Source organism: Bubalus bubalis, chromosome 18 (genome assembly GCF_019923935.1).
Source record: "Bubalus bubalis isolate 160015118507 breed Murrah chromosome 18, NDDB_SH_1, whole genome shotgun sequence".
NCBI classification, from domain to species: domain Eukaryota; kingdom Metazoa; phylum Chordata; class Mammalia; order Artiodactyla; family Bovidae; genus Bubalus; species Bubalus bubalis.
This window is the reverse complement of record NC_059174.1, coordinates 62,100,344-62,123,035: the sequence shown is the minus strand read 5'-3', so window position 1 is coordinate 62,123,035 and position 22,692 is coordinate 62,100,344. Positions and strand designations below refer to the sequence as shown.

Below are 22,692 nucleotides of genomic sequence, written 5' to 3'. Positions count from 1 at the left end.
CTCAGCGCCTCCTCCAGGAAACCCTTCCCAGCTGAGCAGAAGTTACCACCACCAGCGGAGCAAAGAGGCCAAGGACCCTAATTCCATGCTCTGAGGGTCCCACCCAGGAGGCCCCGGTGTGGGACCAGCTCAGGCTCCCCGACCCCATGTCCCCGAACTCGAGGTCTGAGCAGCACGAGTCTTAAACTGTCCTTTATTTGTTTACATTTGCGATATGAAACAGAAGCTCAGCACGAACACACGCGCACACTCATGCCCGCCTGGGGAGAGGGGCTGGGACAAGGGCACTTGGCAGCTGGGCTGCACCCAGACCCTCGGGAGGAGGAATGGGACCCCAGCCAGGTCCCCGCCCGGGCTCGGTGGGAGATGGAGATCTCGGTGAGTGCGGCAGGGTCCTGGGGGGATGTCCAGGGAAGGCCCCTGGGACCAGGAACCCAGCTCCCTCCCTCACAGCTGGCTGAGCCGGGTGGAGAGTCATAGAGCTCCCAGCCTGGGTCAAAGTGCAGGGTCCGGGGCAAGGGGGCTAGGCAAAGGCACGACCCCCACTCGGGCCACCCCCCCCCCCCCCCCCCCGCCCCAAGATGGACCTGAGCTGAAAGGCTGAGTGTGGGTGTGGGCATCTGCACCGCAGGATGGGGGCACGGCTGGATGGGAGAGTGGTGGTCACCTCAGGACCCCCCACAGCAGCCCCAGTGGGCCTGGGTGAAGGCCTCGCTGCTGCCGCCCAGCCCTGCGTTCTTCCTGGCTCCCCGCGTGCCCACTCTGCTCCCTTCAGATACATATATATATATATATAATATATAATATAGGTTTCTCTCGCGCGCGCTCTCTCCTTTCTAGCCCACTCTATCTTTTACTCTAGGAGACAGATCTCCGTAATCTCTTTCCTCAGTGCAATGGGGGGGTGGGGGCTGTCTCCCGGGCGCCAGCCTCCTGGACTCCAGCCGGGACGTGGGTGGGGCGGGGTGGGTTATGGGCGACAGGGCCTCTGTGGCACCTGCCCGGCCCTCACCCGGACAGGGTCCACGCAGAGCACGGAGCGTGTGGCCGCCACCACCGGACCAAGCAGTCACCTTGGAAGTGAGACGGAGATGCTGTGAAGCACCAAAACCAGTGCCAGCCCCGCCCACCTCCATCCAGCCCCCACCTCCATCCAGCCCCCACCTCCATCCAGCCCCCACCTCCGGCTCTGCCCTATTCCGTCCCCAGCGCCCACACTCACTGGGAGCCCGGGGCAGCTGGGCCTCCGGGGGCAGAGCCGTTGGGCATCGGGAGTGGCTGGAGGGCCAGGGCACTGTGGGGAGAGGATGAGCGAGCGGTCAGCGCTCCCACGGAACACCGGCTGCCCCTGCCGCCGCACTGTGCTTACCTCTGGCTTTGGGGAAGCCCCAAGGACTCTGGGCTCTTCTCCCCCTCTGGGGTCTGGGGGGGCTGGTGGGCCCCGGGGGCCGGGACAGAGGTAGCAGGGTCTCTGGTTGCACTGCAGGGGGACCACGGGGTTACCGTCAAAGACGCCCTCACATCCCAGGTCCCCTCGGAGCCGCCCAGTGGCGGGAGGAGCTGCAGGTCGGAGCACACCCCCTGCCCTCTCTGATCCGACCGAGCCCTCCCACCTCAGGGCTGAGTGGGAGCTCTGCGCTCCAGGGCCCTGCAGGTGGGGACGGCCGGTGATCAGCAACCCCCACCTCCCCAGAGGCTAGCTTTCTAGGCCCACCCCCAGCAGTCGGCACCTGTCCAAGGAGCTGGGGGCGGAGCGTGTCCCTCTGAGGCCGGCCTGGAGGTCCCCAACGCTGAGCAGGGCCTGGCAGGGGCCTGTGCGGAGACCGGCTCGCAGTGAGACTCAGAAAGCCGAGCACCAGCGCCCTCCTCAGGGCGGATGGACAGGCCAGGCACCGGGGCTGAGGGCGGGATGGGCAGGGAAGGGTAGGCAGGCCGGGCACCGGGGCTGAGGCGGGGCGGCTCACCCGTGGGCTCCGCTGCTTTGCTGCCGTCTGTGGCTTCCTGAGGTGCAGAGGCGGGGGCAGGATCCTGAAACCTAGGAGGCAAGAGGAGCCCAAGGGGTGGCTGGGCTGGGCGCTGGCGCCCCAGGCCCCTGGCCCTGTTTCAGGCCTCACCTGAGCTGCAAGGTGCTGGGGGCCGCAGGGCCAGTCGGGCTCGGGGCCAGGAGGTCTGGATGCTCCCCGCGGGGCTCCTTGTCCCTGTAGTCCTGGGGGCCGGCCGGGCCGTCCGTAGGCACTGGGTCAAAGGCAGCTGTCCAGCTGGGGCCTGGGGGCAGGAAGCTGTGAGCGCAGAGGCAGACAGCAGGGCCCTGCCCGCACCCAGGCCGCGCGCTCACGCACCCGGAGGCTGGCGGCCGGCACTGGGGTAGCAGGGGGGCCCGGGCCTGCCGCGGGCCCGGCCGTCCTCGTCGTCATCGTCGTCGTCCTCCTCCTCCTCGCTGTCCGTGCTGCCCCGGCTCCTGCTCCACGGAGCACCTGCTGTCAGCGATGCGCGGGCGTGGCCCGCCCCCAGCGCCGCCCCCAGCACCGCGGTGCATCCAAGGAGCGGGGCGGGAGGAGGGGCGCTGGGCAGTGGGAGGACGCCTAGGGAGAGTGTGCCCCCTGCGGGGGCCTGGCGGGAACGGGCCCCTCACCACCTACCCCCAGGGAAGGCTGACCCCACACGCTTCCTCCACCTGCAGCCTCCTGGGCCCCAAACCTAACGGGCAAGTGCCGACAGACACGAGACTCGACACATGTCCACCGGGGAACCGCGAAGGAAACCCAGAGGCTCGTTAAGACGCTGCCCCACGGTCCGCACAGTGCTCACAAGCCAGATGCTCACAGAAAGGGTGCAGGGAGCTTCCTGACCCTGGATACCTGGGATGGTCTCCAGAGCCCACAAGCCACACTCAACAGTGAGCCCCCAGGCCCCCAAGATCAGGGCGTGATGCGGGGGCTTTCTCTTCCCACTTGGAAAGGAGGGAGCAAAACTATCTCTGACTGCAGCAAGCATGGTTTGTGTGCAGGAAACCAACGAACCCTCTCAGACTGCCAGAACAAACAAGTTCTGCGAGAATCAGTGTACCAGTGTACTTGTATTTTTATACACTTATAACCACTTCAAAATAACTCTGAGGAAAACATTTCTCTCAGAATTGCATCAAAAATGTTTAAGAATAAATTTAAATGTATTGCTTAGGAATAAACTTAACAAAAGCACTATAAAAGTTAATACTCTGAAAACTACACAACACTGTCAGAAGTAACTAAGACCTAAACAAACTTTTGTAAAGACAGCCCAAGTGCATGGACTGAAAGACCAAATACTGTTAAAACGGCAGCACTCTCCAACCGCCCTACAGACTCAAGGCGGTCCCTCTCAGACGCTCAGGCGGCTTTCTCTACCGAAATTAACAGTCACCCGGAATTTCAAAGAACTGAACCCAGCATGATCAACACAATTTTAAACAGAACAAACTAGATGCTCACATTTTCAATTTCAATACTGAATTTCAGAATTCAGTACAATGCAATCAGGGGGGTGGGGTGGGGCTGGCATAGAGATGTACAGACCAATGAGCCAGGAAAGACAGGCTAAAAATAAATGCTTGCACAAACAGCCAAAAAACTTCTGACAAAGGTGCACACACCATCCAGCAGGGAGTCTCTTCAACTGATGAGCTGGGACATGGGTATTTCCATGCCTAAGAATGAAACTGGACCCCCAGCTTACACACCTAAAAAACTAGCTCACAACAGGTCAAAAACCTAAACGTTAAGAATTGATGTTACCAAGAAAACCACAGGGATGAATCACGACCTTGGATTTGGCAATGACACGTGTAAGTGCAAAGCAACTTGGCAGTCACAAAGGGCACACCCAGCAGATGGCAAGTGACGTACAACCACACCTACCTGAGGGACGGGCCTCATTCATGGGATAAAGAGGCAAAAACCCAAAGGGCAAGGGTCAGAAGAGCGTCACCCTCGGAGGGCAGCGGGCAGCCAGCAGGGGCCCGGGGAGGGCTGCACTCTCCCCTCTGGGTGCCACAGAGGGAGGCCCATGCGGCCGACACTCATGGCCTGTCTCCTCGTCTCTGTGCCGGTCATATGTCACAGGGGTCAAGCCCTGAGCTGGTGTTCACGCCGGCAAGTCCGTGCTGCCCAAGAGCAGTCAGTCAGTGCTCCTGCGCCAGCCACTGCCTGCACAAAGGGCTGGACACGGCTCACAGGCCCTCAGCTGGACTGTGAGCGAGGACAATTGCCAAGTCCTACTTCACTGGCGTGACAGGAGGGAGCTGACGGGACACCCCACTGCCCTTTCGGCAAGAACACATGCAAGAGAGCTGCCGCAGGGGACAGCGGAGTAGAGGGTGGGGTGGGCAGACCACGGCCCCACTGGACCAAGCCGTGCCCAAAGGACCGCCTCTGATGCCCCCACTGGGCCAAGCTGTGCCCGAAGGACCGCCTCCAGACCGCCTCCTGATGGCCCCACTGACACCTGGACCAAGCGGTTACTCCTTTTGAACCTGAACTCATCTGAATTGGGTTTCTATCACTCAACACTGAAAACGCCCCACATCACACAGGCACTCCATTCTCCTTGTTTTGCCTGCAGGTCCTGCAGCCTGGCTGCGCTGGGGAACCTGCAGGAGGGGAGAGGAAGGGAGTGGGGCGGCGGGTGGGGGGACTCACCGCACGCCCTGGGGCTGGCCCAGGCGGCCTGCCCTGGCCAGATGGCCGCCCTGCCAGGCACCGTCCTCCCCGTCAGACTCCCCAGAGCCCTGGCCCTCCTCCTCGTCCTCCTCGTCGTCGTCGTCGAACTGCTGGATGCGGTCCTTGTAGCAGATCTCCAGCAGGTTGGCATTGGGCTGCGGGGGCGGGGTGGGAGGGTGAGGCGGGCCACCTGCCTGCAGCGAACCCCCGCCCCCAGCAGCAGTCGGGGCAGCTCACGTTGTCGTCATCTGCACTCAGGGAGAAGGTGATGCTGGCTGTCTTGTCAAAAGGCGCGCTGTGGGGGAGGCACAGAGGCAGTGAGGGACCCTCTCTCCTGGGCCCGGTTCCAGCAGACACACCTGCTAGGGCTGCCTGTGAACCGCAGCCATTCCTGGCGCACCCCCGTCAGCAGGCGTCTGCAGGGCGAGGCGCCCCGCCCGTGTGCCCCCAGTCCCGCGGGGTCCCACGCGAGGCCTAAGGCTCCTGCACCTTGTTTCCTCTTCATAAAACAAGGGACACAACTTCGCCGGGCAGGCTAGGCTTTCAGGCTTTGAGAGCGTAACCTGAGTGAGACACTCATTTCGAGGTACACAGGTCCCTGAGGCAGGACCCAGGTGGGGGCCAGGGAGCCCAGGGATCACGGGCAGTGCTGTGCCCACCACCACCTCGCACCCCCGGTCTTTCTGCGTCCACACATGCCCACCAGTCTCTGCTCGGCTCTCTCTCCTCCAGAAAGCCTCCAGAAGCGCCACTCCTGGATGAAGGAATTGAATCCACGCGCTTTAAGTACTGACACGCACCTTGGAAAGAGCTTGTCCGTGTACACTCCGACCCACACACTGTGCCACTTTCCAACAGCCCCTACTTGTCCTGCTCGCCTCTCGCCCGGGGCGGGAGAGCACCGTGTCTGCACTGAGGTCTGGCCCCTCCTGTGACAGGGCTGCTTCCAGCCTGTCGCCTGCTGTCTCTGACCCAGGAAGCACGTTCACAACCCCCGCAGGCTGACTTGGCACACGGCGGACGGGCTCACAACCCCCACCAAGGCAGGTCCCCCAACGCCCTCAGGGGAGGGAGCAGCTGTGGCGTGGCTGGAGGCCCGGTGAGCAGCGCCTTCAGCCCTGAGTTTGCAAACATATTTTCTGTTCCAGGAGGCTTCATGGCTTTAGGATTTTTTTTTTTTTTTTTTTTTACATTTAAGGCTTTTCACCTCACTGGCGCTTATCTTGATGGAAGAGGTGACAGTTTTGTCCTAAAAGCGCAGCCAGCTGTGCCCAGGTCACTCACTGAGCCCCCCGGCCAGGGTCTTCTCCGGGGCCTCCCAGCACACACGGGCCAGGTAGAGCGGCAGCCGACACAGGTCGCACTTCTGCTCCCAGGGGTCTCTGTCTGCCTCGAGGCACAACAGACAGCAGCTGGCGCCCTGTCTCCCTGGCTGCAGATGTGCTCCTGAGCCACGAGCCGAGGGTGGTCTTGACAGGTAACTGGGCAACACCCGACAGGGGCCCAACACACTACCCACAACAACACGGGCGAGGCCATGACTGGGAAACCCCGCCTGGCACGCCCTGCGGAGTCGGCCGCTTTCCCCCGGGCATCCCAGGCGCATCTGCTCCGGGACACTGGCCACGCTGGTCACTGTGCACAACCCCAGCACCCAGCGTGAGGCTGCGGGCGGCCACACCCGCTCCCCACCAGTCTCCCCTCCGGATCCCAGGTGCCTGCCCTCCCCTTCACTGTCCACCCACGGCCATCACAAGGCTGCTCGTGAAACCAACAGAACACCACAACTCTTAACTGTTTCTCGGTTAAAACAACCAATGTCCACGGCAGAAAATTCAGACAATCAAGAAAAAAGTTCCAGGGCGATATCAGAACGATATCGACGTGCGGTACAACACATACAGAGGATCAGAACTGGTCACTGAAAAGCATCGTCCCCAGTTGGCCGAGGCCTCTGAAGGGGAGGGGAGGCAGACAAGTTCTGAGTCTGTGAGGGTGTGCAGCCAGCCCCGTGTCCCGGGATGCCCACACCGCTCCTGCCCGGGGCGGAGGGTGAGAGGCCGGCAGCCTGCAGGCTGAGCCCGACCTGGGCCAGGTGGGCATGGGGACGCCAGACAAGCACCACGCAAGTGCGTGCTGACTTGCCACCTCGCAGCCCTCTGCGCCCCGGCCTGACCCGGCCTGGCCGGGGCACACTCACTTCACACTCTCCTCCTGCTCCCCAAATTCCTCGTCGTTGAAGCCGAAGTGGTCGATGAAGGCCGAGGTCATGCGCTGCATCTGGAAGTCCATGAAGGCCTGCGGGGGGCGGCAGTCAGGGCAGGCCTGCACACAGCCTCCCTCCCCTGCCCTCCCTGCCCGCACCTGCTGCAGCACCGCCTCCTCCGGGAAGTTGAACTCCTTGAGCCTGTCGTCCTCGTCATCGCTGGAGGAGTGCAGGTGGTGCGTGTTCACCTGGGCAGGGGCCAGCAGGGGTCAGGGCCTGCGGGGCCCCCGGGAAGGCCTGCGGCAGGCTGGGGCTGCGGGGCTGGGGGTGGGAGGCCTGGAGGAGAACCGGCGCAGGAGACTGACTCACCAGGTCTACCGTGTTCTTTTTGTTGGTCTCCGCCAGGGGGCCCGACACAAAAGCCTCCCAGCGCTCCCGCTGCTCCTGCGGCAGCTCTGCCGGAAGGGGCAGTGCGATGTGAGGACGGAGGCCCCACCTGCCCCGCCCGCCCCCAGGTGTGCCCCGCCCTCACCCTTCAGGAGCTGCTGCAGCTGCTCTGCATTGGGCCCCTTCTCCGAGTTCTGCACCAGGGCATTGGCCACGCTCGTCAAGTGGCCCATGTAGCCTTTCCGAGGGCCCCCTGCGGACCTGGAGAGAGGAAAGCCAGGGCTGGACTCGGGCCGCTCCGCCCCCTGCCGCCCGCGCCCGCCCCCGCCCCCGCCCCCGCCCAGGACCCCCTGCTCACTGCACTCGGTCGTTCTCCTCCCAGGAGGTCAGGATGCGCTCCACCAGGCGGCAGCGCTGCAGCAGCTGCGGGGATGGGGCGGTGTGCACTGGGTGTGAGCACGGCACTCCTCCCCTGCTCACCTGTCCTGGGCCCACTCAGCCGGCACAGCAAGCCCCAGAGCCACCCTGCCTGCCTCCGCTCCAGCTTCGCCCTGAGGCCAGGGCCACACCCAGGAAGGCACCTCCAGGAGCGCCGGGGCCATCACTCTGGGAGAACCCTTCCTGGTCCCCCCGGACACCCACTGCCCCCAAGGTCACCACTCCACCAGTCCCCACCCTCGCACGACACTGTTTCCCAAGACTCTGGACCTCCAGAAGAGACCAAGACTCTGCCCCTGAGCGGTCTGGCTGCACATGACAGGCAGGAGGAGACCCGGAGCAGAGCCCCCCAGAGACCAAAGGGGATCGAGATCCCAGAGCCCAGCTCACGTGTTTCACGACAGGGTTCTCGGGGGGTGTGTCTGAGCCGCTGTCGGCAGGGGGCCCGGAGCTCAGCATCGTGTTCACGCACACCTCCACTTGGGCATGCAAGAAGTTGTTGAACACGTAGTGGAAGAAGAGGTCCTAGGGGTGAGGGCACAGGCTGGCTCTGAGGAGCTCCACTGGCGTCGTCCCACCTCCACCCCCTACACCCTGGTCCTTTGCCCCCAGTACCAGCATGGTGTTGGGCACATCCAGGACCAGGAGCTCCTGGGTCAGAGTGGCATCGTTGGCGCTCAGGGCGCTGGCCAGCAGCTTGACCACGTGCAATCGCGTGTTGCCCAGGGGTGGGGCCAGGCTGCCCCACGTTGTGCGCAGTGGCTCCAGCTGCAGGTGGAGGGCTGGGCTTGGTTCCTGCCCCAGCTCTGCCCTGACCCCAGGGCTGCGCCCCCTTCCCCCGAGCACCCTGCCCACCTCAGGCGGCTCCAGCAGGAGCTGGTGGAAGCAGCCAAGACGCGGGCGAAGGGCATGCAGGGCCCCTGCACTGGACACGGCACTGTCCAGGGTCGCCTGGGCCAGGAGCTCCAGCTGCCCATCCACGCTGCTGAAGAAGTTGTTCACGGTCATGGACTCGGACCTACAGCAGGCATGGCAGGGGGCAGTGTGAACCACACAGGTGGCCTGTGCACACATGTACGTGTGCACATGCACACACACCGGGGAGGGAGCCTGGGGCACTCACCTGGGCCTCCTGGGCTCCAGCAGCGTCAGCAGCACCTGGATCCCGCTCACGAGGACAGACGGGCTCCGCTCCCCCTCCAGCATGTTGCTCAGGAGCTGTTCGATGGTCTCCTGCCTGGGGCAGGCGCAGGGGCATCAGGGAGGAGGGCCCGGGACGGCGACCCCGCCCCACGCCTGGGCGACCCCGCAACCCACTTCTCCAGGGTGGCCAGCAGCTGGTCAGGCTCCGGGCTGTCCTGCACTTGGATCATCTGCTCCCGGCTCAGGCGGATGATGTCGCACAGGGACTGGGATGCGTTGGAATGTTGCTGGGGAGGGAGAGAGAGCTGAGGACCCCAGTCCGCCCTGGTGCCAGGAAGCCCCACGCACTGGAGGGGGGTACCCGCCCTCAAGGACAGAGGGCCACAGACCCGGGAAACACGTGGGAGGGAGAGAACACAGACACTGGAAAGGAGAGACTGCCGAAAGGGAAACCAAAGACGACTTCCTGGAAGAGGAGACCCTGACACAAACCCCACACACGCCATCTATAGCTAGTGGCCAAGGGGTGCAGTGACCCACGCATGCACAAACTTGTGACTGGACAGGCCACCGAGGTCCATCCATACAGTGAAACACTGCTTGGCCTTAGAAAAGGATGAAGCACTGAACACGCTACAGCTGGGATGAACACAGCAACATGCTGCTAATGCCAGAGGCCAGTCACAGGCAAACACGCATCACGCGTTGCACCTACAGGAAACCACCAGGAGCAGCAAAGCAGGACGGAAAGCAGACACGTGTCTGCGGGGGCCCAGCCCACACGTGGGGAACAGGGAGCGGCAGCTAATGGGACTGGGTCTCCTCTGGGGCGATGAAGAGCACTCTAAAACCGGCGTCACGAAGGCTGCACCACCCTGTGTGTGCACTAAACACACTTCTGTGTTTTCACTGGGTGAGCCTCATAGTGTGGGTAAGGTGCTGTGAGATAAACTGAGAGAAGCACCAGCAGAACCCTGAGTCCAACCCAGCAGGCGGCTGCCAGAGCCCAGCACGCAGACCCCCAGAGCCCCCCAGGCCACTGCTGTACCTCAGAGCCCGGCGCCGAGCCCTGCCACCTAGCTGCCAGCAGACGCCCCTTGTCCCTCTGCCACGAAGGCAGGGTGGTCCTCACTGCCCAAGGCCTGGCCCTGGCTGAGTGTCTGGGGTGATGACCCATGCATGTGGACTTCTGCTCTGCCAGCCAGTGGGCCAGGAGGACAGATGTGGGGCCCCTGGCATTATCTCTGAAGGACAACCAGGGCTGACCCAAGCAGATGGGAAGAGTCACCAGGCCCGAGGGGAGGAGGGGGGCCCGGGGAACGGCGGCAGTGAGGACCAGGTCAGAGGGCCGTCTTTAGAGCCCTGAGCACTCCTGGGAGGAGGAGCTGGTTCCTGGGGAGCCGTCCAGCAGCGTAACGCTCGCCTGTTCTCAGCAGGAGCCCCCCCACCCCCCACAGCTCCGAAGCCTCCCCTCTCTCATCGCTCATTTACGGGAGCACGGGGCTGAAGCTCACGGGCAGCAGCACTCACATTGTCGTCTTTCGACGGGTGGATCTGCTCGATGAGCCTCTGGACGATCTTCTCCTCATTGAGCCACTGCGGAGGGACAAGAGGGTAGGGCTCCGCGCCTCGCCCCGCCCGGCCCCGCCCGGCCCCGCCCCGCCCTGCCTGGCCACGCCACGCACGCACGTTGACCACGTCCTGCCTCAGCTGCGGCCGCTCCACGCAGGTGAGGAGGCGCAGCAGCAGGTCCATGATGGCCGAGGTGCCGATGTGCTGCAGCAGCAGGTCCACGAAGTCGTCCTTCTTCCGCAGGAAGGACACGAGCTGAGGACACGGGCCGTCGGTGAGCACAGGACCCCCGGGCCCACCAGCCCACGTTCGCTCGCCCGCCCGCCCGCCCTGCCCGCGGCCCCGGCACCTGGTCAGTCTTGCGGTTGATGAGGACACCCATGACCTTGCTGAAGAAGCTGGCCAGCAATGGGTTGAGGCTGCCGCTGCTCTGCAAGAAGCCGTAGAGGCGGTGCAGCAGGGACTCGTCGGCACCCAGTGCGTCGTTGATCTGGGGCACGTCCGACGTCAGGATCTCACAGGCCACGCTGGGGTACCTGTCAACCCAGCAGAGTTGCGTAGGAGGTGGCGGGGACCCGGCTGCTCCGTCCCCCAGTCCCGATCCATGCAAGCTCCCCTGCCCCCAAGACAGCGTCGGGCCCCCTAAGCCTGGACTCCACCCCTACTAACACTGTCCCCCGACCCCAACCGTCCAGGCTGACCCCCCAGCCCTGAGGACCTTTCACCAGATGGGAGGGCTGCCTGCCTAGGTGCCACCCAGGCCCCAGGGACCCCAGCCTGCTCAGCTCTGCCTCTTGAGCTGTCAGGCCCTGGCAAGTGAGTTCCTCGGGACGGGACGGGGAGCGCAGGGCCAGGTGGGCACAGGAGTCAGAACTGAGCAGTGGGACATACTCAAGCTGGTGGACAGGGGACAGAGCCAGGTGAGCAAAGCAAAGGAGGGAGAAGACACACGAGGGGGTAGTGGCAGACAGGTGGACACTGGCCGCCCCCCTGAGGCTGGCACCTCTGCACTGAGCCCCCAATTCACACAGGGCAAACTGAGCAGGAGTCACCCACTGCCCATCTGGCTCGAGGCCTCCAGGGACAGAGGCAGGACCTGTGAGGCCCAGTGTGAACGTCAGTGTGAGGGGCCGGGCAGAGGGTGACCCAGGGAACCAGGAGGTCTGTCTGGGATGGGTGGGGCAGGGCTGGAGAGGGGCAGCAGAGACCAGGGCAGACAGGTGCCCCGCAGAGCGCCTGCCTGCCTCCCCCACCCTCCCTGGCACCCCCTCTGGTGGGAGGGGCACAGCCACACCCTCTAGGCCGGGCACCATCCTGGCACTGGGGATAGGACGTGGGGCTGAGGGACAGTCCTCACTCACACGCCTGTGCTCCAAGACAGGAACAGAAATCCAACTGAATAACCACCAGGAGATAAAGTAGGGGTGGGACAGGACAATGAGACACATGCCCCCCGCGCCCCTCACTGCTGAGGGAGGGTCCTCGGGGGGCCTCCTCCCACCCCTCCTTCGGGGGAGGTCTGGCAAGTCCCGCAGAAACGGGGCCAACAAGGTCCACGGCAAGTCGGGGGCTCACTTGTAGCGCAGCCGCTCCTCGCCGCTGGCGGGCGGCTCCTGGGTGACCCAGGCCACCATGGCCTGCAGGTGCAGCGGCCGCAGCAGGAAGTCCAGCAGCTTGCGGTTGACGACCTTGCACTCCTGCAGCACGTCCTCCTCGTCCAGCAGCTCGGGCAGACTCAGGTCCTCCCGCTCCAGCAGCGTGTCGAGGTGCGAGCTCGTGTGCAGGTCAAACTTCCAAAACATGGCGCCCTGCAGGCAGTGCTGTCACGCGGGGCCCGCCGGCCGCCTCCCGGCCTGCCAGGCCACTCCACGGGCAACCTGCTGCCCACTGCCCAGCGCCGGGCAAGACCGCACACGGGCCCGGGGCAAGGCCCCAGCACGGTGCACAGAGCCGCCCCGGGCCTGTCCACAGTCCCCTGATCTGGGCTGCACCCGGGCTGGTCCTGGAACCTCTGGCCCCAGGCTCGCTTCAACCTGTATCTGCTCAACAAATTAAGTGTCCCATGATGCCTGACATCTCCAGGCTGTGTGCAAGGCGGGGGAGAGGGAGGTCTGCAGGGTCTCTAGGCTGTGTGCGCATGCACACACACACGGCCCAACCCCTGTACCCAGTGCCAGGACAGGACAAGGAAAAGTTGGAGGGGAGGGCGCGGTGGGCCCCAGAATAGCCACTGACGGGTCCCAGTGACACCAGACAGGGAAGCACCTCCGCGGGACGACGGTGGCTGTGGCCCGCCCACCCGGCACTGGCCTCAGGAGCATTTCAGGTGGAGCACACGCTAAGTACCTGGAGGGTCCAAGCCCCACGATGAGCAGATTTGGCTGCCCCTCTGGGGATTCTACCGCCCCCAGCCTCGACCCCTGGGTGCACAACTGCCCTGAGCTGGCTGCCAGCTCCCAGGCCACCCTGTCCAGCCATCCCCCCAGGCACTGGGGCTGTGCCTGCAGCCCTGGTGAGGGCTCTGGTCACCCCACGGAACGGCAGACCACCACACCCAGGTCAGCTGGGCCCCCAAGCACCACGCTGGCACTGCCCAGCGCTCACGGGTCACCCACCTCCTGAAGACCACCTGAGGCCAAGGCTGCTGCAGACAGACCCGGAGGCCAGGACGACCCTGCCGGCACCATCACAGCGGCGGAGAGCTCGCCCACCGGACGGGCAGCAGAGGGGGAGAAGGATGCTAGACTCGCCCACCAGCCGAGCAGGAGCCCGGGGCAGAGCCGAGCGGCTGAGGGTGGGCGCCTGCCTTCCAACCGTCAGCTCCCCCAGGAGGCTGCCAACACCCAGCTCTCCCGTCCAGCCTCCTCAGGAGTCTCACACATCTCCCCCCGGCCCCCAGGACAACTTCTCAGCGACAGGGAAAAAATGGCCCCAGATGTGCAATGATCCTGCGGGACTCGGCTGGTTCCTAAGCCCTGGCCACCTGCAGGTAGAGTGGAGGGGCTATGACCTCACGAGACAGCGCAGACACGGGCCCCAGAGAGGGGAGGGGGAGGATATGGGGTCACCTGAGAGCCCCCATGCCCACGGGGCCTGGCCACCAGCGTGCCAGGCCTCACCCCCTAGCCTGCACCCCACACCTCAGGACGCTTTTCTGAAACACAGACTGGCACACCTAGCATGTGGTACCCCGGAAGGCCCCAAGAGGGCCCCCCGGGCGCCCCCCACCCAGTCCTGCCCAAGTCTGCACCCCAGGCTCTCACACCTGCCTCCCCTTGACCAACGATTTGTGCGGGCCAAGCCCAGGCCACAGCCCCTGGACTGCCCTGACTCCCAGTGAGCTCTGGCCTGGCGCCTCACACATTGCCCCAAGACTGCCACGTCGGGGTGTGTCTCCGTCCCAGCGAAGCCCCCGAGCAGTGCCCCGTGTGCCGTCACCGCCCCAGCCCTAGGCCTCGGGTGCGAGAATGGCAGCGCCACGCGCACAACACGTGGACATGTGCACAACACGTGGACATGTGCACAACACGTGGACACACGCAGTGGGCAAACCACGTGAGCTGCACAGCTGTCACCTCAACTGAGTCCCACAACCAGCCCCACTGTACAGGGAGGCACCCGAGGTGCACCAGGGTCTGAGGGCCGCTGAACCGTCGAGCGGTGCCCGAGCCCCAGGAGTCCCTTCTCAGAGTGCAGGGGAGCTCAGCCACCCCAATGAAAGCTAACAGAGCCAGCGAGTGCGCTCCAGCCCAGTTGGTGCCGGCTGCAGAGGGGCTGGGTGCAGAACTGCAGCCTTGCAGATCTGTAGAGCAGGCACCCCGCACGTCCCCCGCGGGCTGTGTACAAACCACAGACCCATCCTGCCTGGCGGCCATGACCACCTTGGACAGCACCGCGTGGGGGACACGAGCTCGGAAACCAGGACTGAAGGGCAGAACCCTGCTCCTGAGGCAGGAGGCTGACAGACCTGTCAGGGCAGCAATAGAGGGGACTGCTCCCGCCTGGACGCCCCCAGCCACACCCATGGGCCCCCGTAAACTAGCCCAGGTGGTGTGGGGTGGGGGGCTGGCAGGCTGGGAAGGGGAGGAGGAGAGTGGGCTGCTCCAGGTGCTGAACACGGGGCCCTGTATCGGAGTGGGGACACTGCTCCCAAAGGCAGGCGGGCAGCGCCCTGAGCCCGCAAGTGCACGAGGGCCATCCCCACTTCTGCCTGGGCCCCAGGCCCACCCTCCTCACTTGGAGAGACAGCGGGCCTGGACGGTCTCCTGAGCTGGGTGCTCATGGGGCCAGAACCACTGCACGGGGCAGCCGCTGTCTGGGCCCAAGGGACAAGGCACACCCACCGATGAGAACACCACCTCTTTCTAATCGCAGATTTTTGTGAGGACAAAAGAAGACCAGAGAGATCAAAAGGTCATCCCGGTGGCACGAACAAAGCCAGCCACCAAAGACCACACGTGGAAGGAGTGTGCGCGCACGTGCGCTCACTCAGTCATGTCTGACTCTACTGTGACCCCATGACTGTAGCCCACCAGGCTCCTCTGTCCATGGGATTCTCCAGGCAGGAATACTGGAGTGGGTTGCCATTCCCTTCTCCAGAGGATCTTTCCAACCCAGGGACTGAACCCACGTCTCCTGCACTGGCAGGCTGATTCTTCATGGTCTGAGCCACCAGGGAAGGGCCCACATATCGCATACTTCCATTTAAACTTCCATCCAGAAAAGGCAAATCTGTAGACACAGAACTGGGACTAGTGTTTTTTAGGAGCTGAGGGGCAAGACAAGGATGGAGGGAGACAACTGCTAGCAAGTCTGGGGTTTCCTTTTGGGAAAGGGGTGTTCTTTTTAAAAAAAAAAGTTCTAAAATCAACTGTACACAATTTTATTTGATACTATAACTCACTTTAAAAAATCTATGGTGGTGACTGTTGGTTGCACAATTCTGTGAATAGATTAGATATTGAATCATGTAGTTTAAATGGCTGTCATATATGACATTACACAAATTACATCTCCCCACACACACAAAAAAAAACCTATCATCTAAAACAAACAAAACCAGGACTTCCCTGGTGGTACAGTGGATAGGAATCTACCTGCCAATGCAGGGGAACGGGTTCAATGCTCAGTCAGGGAACTAGATCCCACATACCGCAGAGCCGCTGCGCCTGCCCTCCGGCGCCGTGAGCCCCAAACTACGGGCGCCTGCTCACCTGGAGCCTGTGCTCCTCAACGAGGGGCCGCAGCCCGTCACCACGAGAGGAGCCCGGCTTGCTGCAGCTGGAGAAGGCCCATGCGGCAACAAAGACAGCGCAACCAATAAATACACAACTTGTTACAAAACAAACAGAACCGAAGCTGCCTGAGGCTGCCGAGAGAGGGCCAGGCCTCGGCCTGCTCTGTGCCCAAGAAGCCCGGAGCTGACACGCCGCCAGGGCCGGGCCAGGCTGGAGCGAGAAGGCGCAGACACGGGCACACGCCCAGGTGCCCCCCACCCTCACTACCCATGGGGTCCCCGAACTAAGCAGGCCCCCTCAGCCGGGGGACGGGCCTGCAGAGAACCTGTGCACCCGCACAGCACTGTGTCCCTCGTCAAGACGACCAGGGACAGCACCGCTCTTGTTCCCATCTGACAGCCGAGGGGCAGGGGGCCCACAGGCGTCAGCCATAGCAGAAGCAGGCCTCGGCACCCTCTCCAGGCTGCAGGACAGCCTCGGGGCTGAGGCCCACCGACTGCACCCAAAGCACCTGCACAGATGCCACAGGCTACGTCCTCCGCCTCAACCCTGCCACCCGCCCTGGACCACAGGCAGGACTTCCCTCCCAAAGCTGACTTGAGCTGGGGGGCGAGTCAGGTAGGGACTCCAGGGACTTCAGAAACCAGGCGGTCCCTTAAACTCTCAGAACCTCAGGTCCTCCTCTGAAAGTCAGAGGAGGCTGCAAGGATCAGATGCAGCTGAGGGGTGGTCAGTACCTTTCCCTTCCAAAGTCAGTTCTCAAGCTCTACATGGGACAAGATGCAGATGCAGGAGACACAGAATAAAGAAAACACCCCAAAGAGAAAAACACTCTCCCCCGCCACACACTCTCAATGCACCTAGCCTCAGGTCCTGATGGTCAACTTCCCGGAAGCCCTAGATGTGGACAGCAGAGGGGTTTCCTCCTCACTCTCTAACAGTGACATGGCATACCACACTTGTCTCCTTGTCTATGAAACAGAGCCCAGCCGTCAGGAAGGGGCACGTTCTGAGAACAGCGGGGTCAGGCCTGTGGTCCTAAAGGACAGGTCTCCTTCAGTAGGTGCCCCCGGGGCCAGGCTGAAAGCTGGACACTTCTGAGCAGGAGGGAAGGAGCAGCCACCACCTAGGGAGACAGCGCTAAAAACAGGAGCCCTAAGGAAGACGGCCCGTTCGCCCAGGTGGCTGAGCTCACTCAAATACTCTGGTGGGTGCCCCACACCCTGCCACCCCCGTGCTTTGCAACTTTTAGCAAACTTCAAGAAAACGGAAGTGAATACCACTGGCTTTTAGCGACCGTTTGAAAACCCTGACTCTGGCTGCAAACGGAAGAGGGGGAAACTGTAAATGAGAAAGGAAGCCATTAAGAACGAAAACTACCTCTCTCTGCGCCAGCTCCGCACCATCGCCCCAGGTTTCCGGCTTCACTGCGTGCTTCTCAGGCCTCGGACACCAGCGGCCCCTCTCGGGAGCCGGCAGCCCCCGCCCGGCGCGGGCTCAGTGAGGGCCCAGCTGCAGCCCCCACCGAGCGCCCCCACGGCCGCTGCGGTCCATCCACACACGGCCCTGCCTGCCTGGGAGCTGGGGGCTGGTCCTTTACGTGCCGCCACTTTCTCATCCGCCCTAGCCCCACGCACCCGGAAGTGGAGATCCAGCCTGAAGAGGCCGCTGGGAGGGCCCTGGGGTGGCCCCCTGAGATGCCCTGTGGCTCAGGAGGAACCCCAGCCCGGGGAGAGGCTATCCTGGGCCGGCCGCTGCCCTCAGCCACCACAGGCCACAGGCCCCTAACGAGCTGCCAGCCAGGCGTGGAGACCCCGCTGCTGGCTAGCCAGCCCCCCGCCTTCACAGGGCCCACAGGTCAGAGGACAGTGAGACCATCGCCCTCTAACTCCCCGCAATCCATCAGCTCTCAGCCAAATGTGAAATGGGGGTGGGGGGCTTCCAATTCCAGCAACGGGACCATGGTAACATCAGGACCCACCAGAGACTTGGCAAGGTAAGCCGCGGGACACCCACGTGGAAGTAGGGGCCACAGAGGCCAGAGAAGGAGAGGGACCTGGCCAAGGCCTCATGCGACCATGGACTGGGACTTTCCCGGGGACTCGGGAAAGCTGGGGGGTGGTGGCAGCTGTTGGGGGCCCCAGACCATGCTCGCCCGGGTAGGGTGGCAGCTCTGCTCCTACCCAGGGCATGGAACGATCAGACACGTAAGAGAACGGGATAGCGGCTGAGGACGCAGAGGGGCCCCAAAGCTCGCCATTAGGGGTGCCGTCTGGATCAGTCAGGGGTTCAAAGGGGAAAAGAGCAGTGAAGAGATTCTGAAACTGCCCGTCGGGAACAGGGGGCTGGACTGAGTGTTACAGGGAGATTCAAAGTCAGGAAGGCCTACACTCCCATCCTGCCTCGCCAGGCTCTGCGGCCTCAGAGCCCCGGTCTCTCCTGAGACACCTCGCAAAGACTGCCCTGCCCCTGGGAAAATCCACAAAACCGGTGTTCTAGGGACGCCCTGATTCAGCCTGGAAAAGAGAGTGTGTCCCCACCCCCGGGCCTGTGCCTGCCCAGGGACCCTGCAGGAGCTGGGGAGGCAGGGAAGGCGGGAGTCTCTACCAAGGCGTCCAGGCCTCTCTCACCTCATCTCTCGCGGCAACCCGCATGGCGCTCAACACTCCCGCCACACCTGACTGCTCGTCTGCGCCCTCGCTCTGCCCTGGCTCGGCTGCTCCCTCTGCCTTCCCTCCAGCTCTTCGAGCCTGACTAGGTCGGTCCTCCTGGGTCCTTCAGGCTTCAGCACAGACACCACTTCCTCCAGGAAGCCTCCCCTGACTGTGTGAGAGGCCTGCTCCACACTTCCACGGCTTCCGTGGTCACACTGTGATGGCCTCGGAGCGCTCGGTGACAGGACCTGCCTGTTCAGGCACCTGCCTCCCGCAGCAGGACGCCAATTTCCCAGGACCGAGCCTAAGGCAAGGCCCCCTGGCTAGAGTACTTCTGCAATTAAAGTTCCGAAGGGGCCGGTGACCCACTACGGTCACTTGGCCGTGGATCCTGGAAAAAAAACATTGGGTGGGTGGGTGGGTGGGTGGAGACCAGCAGATTCTCCCCTACTGGAGAGAAACAGTAGGCAGCCCCACAACACTAACTACCAAAAACACAAAAGGAAATCGAAGTACACAACTCAGCATACGCACTCACGGTAGCAAAAGAGCAAAAGAGCAGGTGAGCCACACTGTACCTAACACCCGAGCAGGAAAGCGGGCTTGTCCACCGCTCTCAGGCACACTGAACTGGGCTGTCCTCTGCCCTGGAGGCGGCCCCACAGCATCCCAGCTCTCACCCACCACTTGCCAGCAGCATCCTGAGCTGTAACAACTGAAACCATCTCCGCTGCCCTTAGTGAAGGTCCCCTGGGGGATACCACCACCTGCCATCCCCCCACCCCCGACCCCGGCTGAGAACCCAGGCAACAGACAATCCCAAACTGAGTTATAACCTAAAAGCTGCTGACCCTGGAGCACTTCCTGTGCTGCAGGCTTCTACAAACGGCACACGGAATCCCCAGAACCACCAGAGAAAACCCTCTCTACACCCCACGAAGTTTCTTTGCAACTCTGAAGCCCGCCCCATGCCTGACAACACATCTTCCTTCCAGAAACATCCTGCCTTTCAGGCTGGTGTGACCGGTAAGTAACATCTGTGTCCTCAGCACGGATGTCCGAGCGTGTGCATCACCGAACAAGACAGACCCGAGGGCCCCGCAAGCAGCCCCACCAAGGCATTCCGCCCTCTCTCCCGCAGCCTGCGGGGCTGGGTTCCCACCTTCACGTTTCTGCATGTGCTGTTCCTTCCACCCGGAAGGCCCTTCTTCCCACTTTCCATCTGTCAACTCCTACTCATCCTTCCTCGACAGAAAAAGCCACCCGCGGAGCCAGTCTCCCCGGTAGCTCCGCGGCGGCCCCCACACCGCCCTGAGGTGCCCCTTCACCACACCGGCAATTGTGACTGTCCCCCCGGCCTTTGTTCCCTCCGCGCCGGCAGCAGGCCTCACCTCACAGACAGGGGCCGCGCCCGGGCAGGGTGAGGGGAAGCCCCGCTCCTCGAGTCTCCTGAGCCCCAGGGTGCCAGTCTGAGGCCATGGATCTCCCAGGCAGGCCTCGGGAGGAGGGGTGAGGCAGGCAGAGGAAGGCCAAGGAGGGCCAGGGTGGGAGGAGCAGAGAGAAGGGGGCGCCCCGGGGGGCCGGGCGGGAGACTAAGAAACCAGAGGGGAAGCCCGCAGAATCAGAGGAGGCGAGGGTGGGAAAGAGACACTGAGGCAGGGGTATGGACTGAAAGGGGAAGGAAGTGGGGCTGGAGGGGGGAGCCTAGGGGATCTGGGGGCTGAGGAAGAGACCAAGAGACTTGGGGGGCTGAGGGGGGAGACTAGGAAACTTGGGAGGGCTGAGAGGGAGAGGTTAGGAGACTTGGGGTCTGAGAAGAAGAGACTAAGAGACTTGGGGGGCCAAGGGGAGAGACCTGGAGTCTTGAGGGACCGAGGGGGAAAGACTAAGAGACTTTGGGTCTGAGACTGAATGAGAGACTAGGAAACTTTTGAGAGGCTGAGGGGAAGACTTTGGGAGACTTCAGGGGTCTGAGGGGGGAGACTTGGAGGGCTGAGGGGAAGAGACTAACAGGCTTGGGGGGCTGAGGGGGAAAGACTAAGAGACTTGGGGTCGGGGAGGAGAGACTAGGAGACTTGGGGGACTGAGGGGAGAGACACCTGGAGTCTTAGTGGGCCGAGGGGAGACGGAATAGCCTGAGGGGAGAGACTAGGAGACTTGAGAGGCTGAGGAGGAGAAACTAAGAGGGGCTGAGGGGGAGAGACTAACAGGCTTGGGGAGCTGAGGGGGAAAGACTAAGAGACTTGGGGTCGGGGTGGGGCAGAGACTAGGAGACTTGGGGGGCTGAGGGGAGAGACTAAAAGACTTGGAGGGCTGAAGGAGAGACACCTGGAGTCTTGGTGGGCCTGAGGGGAGAGACTAGGAGACAAGAGGGCTGAGGAGGAGAAACTAAGGGAATCGAGGGGCTGAGGGGGAAACACCAGGGCTGGGGAGCCCTCATGGACGAGGGGAAGGGTCCGAAGAAGAAGGGGTGAGGAGACTCGAGGGTACCTGGGCGGTGTTCTCGGGGGCGGGGAGGGTCCCGGGCCGCCCGCTTACCTGCGCGGGGGGGCGGCGGCTCCTCGCACTCCGGGCTCATCGGGGCGCCCCCCCCGCCCCGCCACCGGCGGCTCCGGCCCCGATCAGGGACCCGGTATGTGGGGGCGGGGGGCAGCGGCGGGGGCTCGAGCACGCGTCTCGGGCCTAGGGGGGCCCTCGTGCGACGAGTTCCAGAGTTTTGGGGTTCAGCGCCGGACGGGCGGGGGTCCGGGGCCCGCGGGCGAGGTGGCTGAGGAAGGTTGGTGGGGTCGCGAGGCCCGCGCAGGCCCTCCGCTGGGAAGTCGCCCCGGTTTACCCGGCCTGGCGCCCCGCGGGAAAGCAAGGGCCGGTCAGGAAAGGCGTCCTACTCCGCGGTCCCAACAGGCCGCAGTGCTGAGCAACGGCTGACGGAAGCCGAACCCCACTTCCTCCACCGCCCCCTTCCCCAAAGCGGCGAGGTCCCGGGCCTTTGCAGTCGGCTTCAGGGCCTCCGCCGCCCGGCTCCGTCCGCCACTATCCCACAATCCCCCTGGTACGGGGGCACGCAGGAGGCCCCGCCCTCCCGCCGGCGACTCGGTGCGCAGGTGTGTGGAGGCCGCGCGCCCGGGCCCCGCAGTGCGCGTGCGCGCCCGGCCAGCTGCGGCGGGCCACGCCCAGCCAGAGCAACGCCGCCGCAAAAGCGCTCGCGACGGTTTGTGCCAACGGTCTCTCCCAGAGTAAACCTGGGCCACCCGACGCGCAGGCCCCGCTGCACAGTGGCAGCGTTTCTCTGCGACTCCGTTCCTAAGTCCACCCTGCTCCAGGATTTCTCTATCCCCTCGCCCGCTAGTCTGTCTCCTCCAATCACATTATTGCTTTGGCTCCAGGGTCATTTCCTGAGGAATCCAGCTAGGGTTTTGTCTCCAACCCCGGCCAGTAGCTTTTGTGCCGCCTCGATCTTTCTCGACGTCTGCCTTCTTTGAGCTTCAGGCTGACTTCAGTCCCACTTACAGGCCTTCGCCCAGCCCGTGTCTTTACTGTTGCAGCTGCTGCACAATTAGCCTCTAACATTAAGCTTAGGTTCTAAGTCTAGGTTCTCCTAGACTTTAGATCCATAGTCTTTAAGGTCCCATCTAGCTCGGAGCCTCAGTTTCCTCAGTTTTCATAGTCCTTGCTTTCCATGATACAGGCCAGAATCGGCGCTGTAAGTGCTTGTAAGGACGCGGCTTTAAAAAAAACAACAAAACACGCATATTTACCTTTCCTGTTTCAGGGACATTTTGTTGAATCCTATTCTAGTTTGTTCTGTATTTCAAGGATGTCAATCATGCGTTTGTGCTTCACATCTGTAGCTTCTATTTGCTTTAATCCTTGTCATTTCTACCTGCACTTGCTGATTACCACGTCAGTAAAGTCATTTTCCAGCCAAGTCTCTTCGGTCCTTGCTATTTCCAGTGTCTGTGTTGCATGCAATGTTCTTAGCTACTGCTGATTGACAGGCAACCACGGCCGGTCATGTTCACAGCTTAGAGTTGCAGGTGTGAAGGCTGGTGAGGCTGCTTCTATTCCCCTTTGTCTCTCATACTATGGGCACCAGTGGACAGACATCTCAGGGCACTATCCCAGAGGAAAAAGCCGAGGTGCCTCAGTTGTTCAGTCGCAAGTTGTCTGACAACTCTTGACCAAGCCCAACTGTGTTAACACAATTTCAAGCCTCAGGTTCCCTCACATCTGCCACCATCCATTGGCCAAAGCAATTCACACGGTCAAACCCAAAGTCATGGGGCTAGCACCTACACCTCAGCCACCACCGTGTGGGAAAGTGTACTTCTCTCTTGGAGGTGGCATGAGAGGGAGCAGAT

The 22,692-nt window shown here is 62.7% G+C and overlaps 1 protein-coding gene across 3 annotated transcripts; it reads right to left on the bottom strand.

Moving 5' to 3' along the window:
- Positions 1 to 930: 930 nt before the first annotated feature.
- PPP6R1 (protein phosphatase 6 regulatory subunit 1) lies at positions 931 to 21,390 on the bottom strand. Of its 3 annotated transcripts, none has more exons than XM_045163541.1 (24): positions 20,873 to 21,390; positions 12,019 to 12,251; positions 10,793 to 10,979; positions 10,561 to 10,698; positions 10,402 to 10,467; positions 9,046 to 9,158; positions 8,852 to 8,965; positions 8,584 to 8,746; positions 8,344 to 8,496; positions 8,119 to 8,253; positions 7,649 to 7,713; positions 7,436 to 7,551; positions 7,273 to 7,358; positions 7,062 to 7,151; positions 6,898 to 6,995; positions 4,935 to 4,992; positions 4,677 to 4,852; positions 2,340 to 2,458; positions 2,115 to 2,265; positions 1,965 to 2,035; positions 1,731 to 1,812; positions 1,370 to 1,480; positions 1,223 to 1,294; positions 931 to 1,073 (listed from the first exon to the last, which is right to left on the bottom strand). In XM_045163541.1, the coding sequence occupies exons 2-24, from the start codon at positions 12,243 to 12,245 to the stop codon at positions 1,070 to 1,072; spliced, it is 2,595 nt and encodes an 864-aa protein (XP_045019476.1). In that variant the 5' UTR covers positions 12,246 to 12,251; positions 20,873 to 21,390; the 3' UTR covers positions 931 to 1,069. The 3 variants fall into 3 exon arrangements, with proteins under 3 accessions (XP_045019476.1, XP_025125452.3, XP_045019477.1); XM_025269667.3 differs by lacking the exon at positions 20,873 to 21,390 and adding an exon at positions 18,311 to 20,843; XM_045163542.1 differs by lacking the exon at positions 20,873 to 21,390 and adding an exon at positions 17,061 to 17,614.
- Between the last annotated feature and the right edge of the window lie 1,302 nt (positions 21,391 to 22,692).

What these genes read in the sequence shown, in the direction of transcription:
- PPP6R1 (XM_025269667.3), bottom strand. Translation starts at nt 18,334, where the DNA reads ATGCGGGTTGCCGCGAGAGATGAG. An exon ending in TGAGGCAGGACGTGGTCAAC is followed by an intron (nt 10,468 to 10,560) that starts GTGCGTGCGTGG and finishes GTCCCTCCGCAG; the next exon opens with TGGCTCAATGAGGAGAAGAT. An exon ending in CTGGAGCCCAGGAGGCCCAG is followed by an intron (nt 8,747 to 8,851) that starts GTGAGTGCCCCA and finishes TGCCTGCTGTAG; the next exon opens with GTCCGAGTCCATGACCGTGA.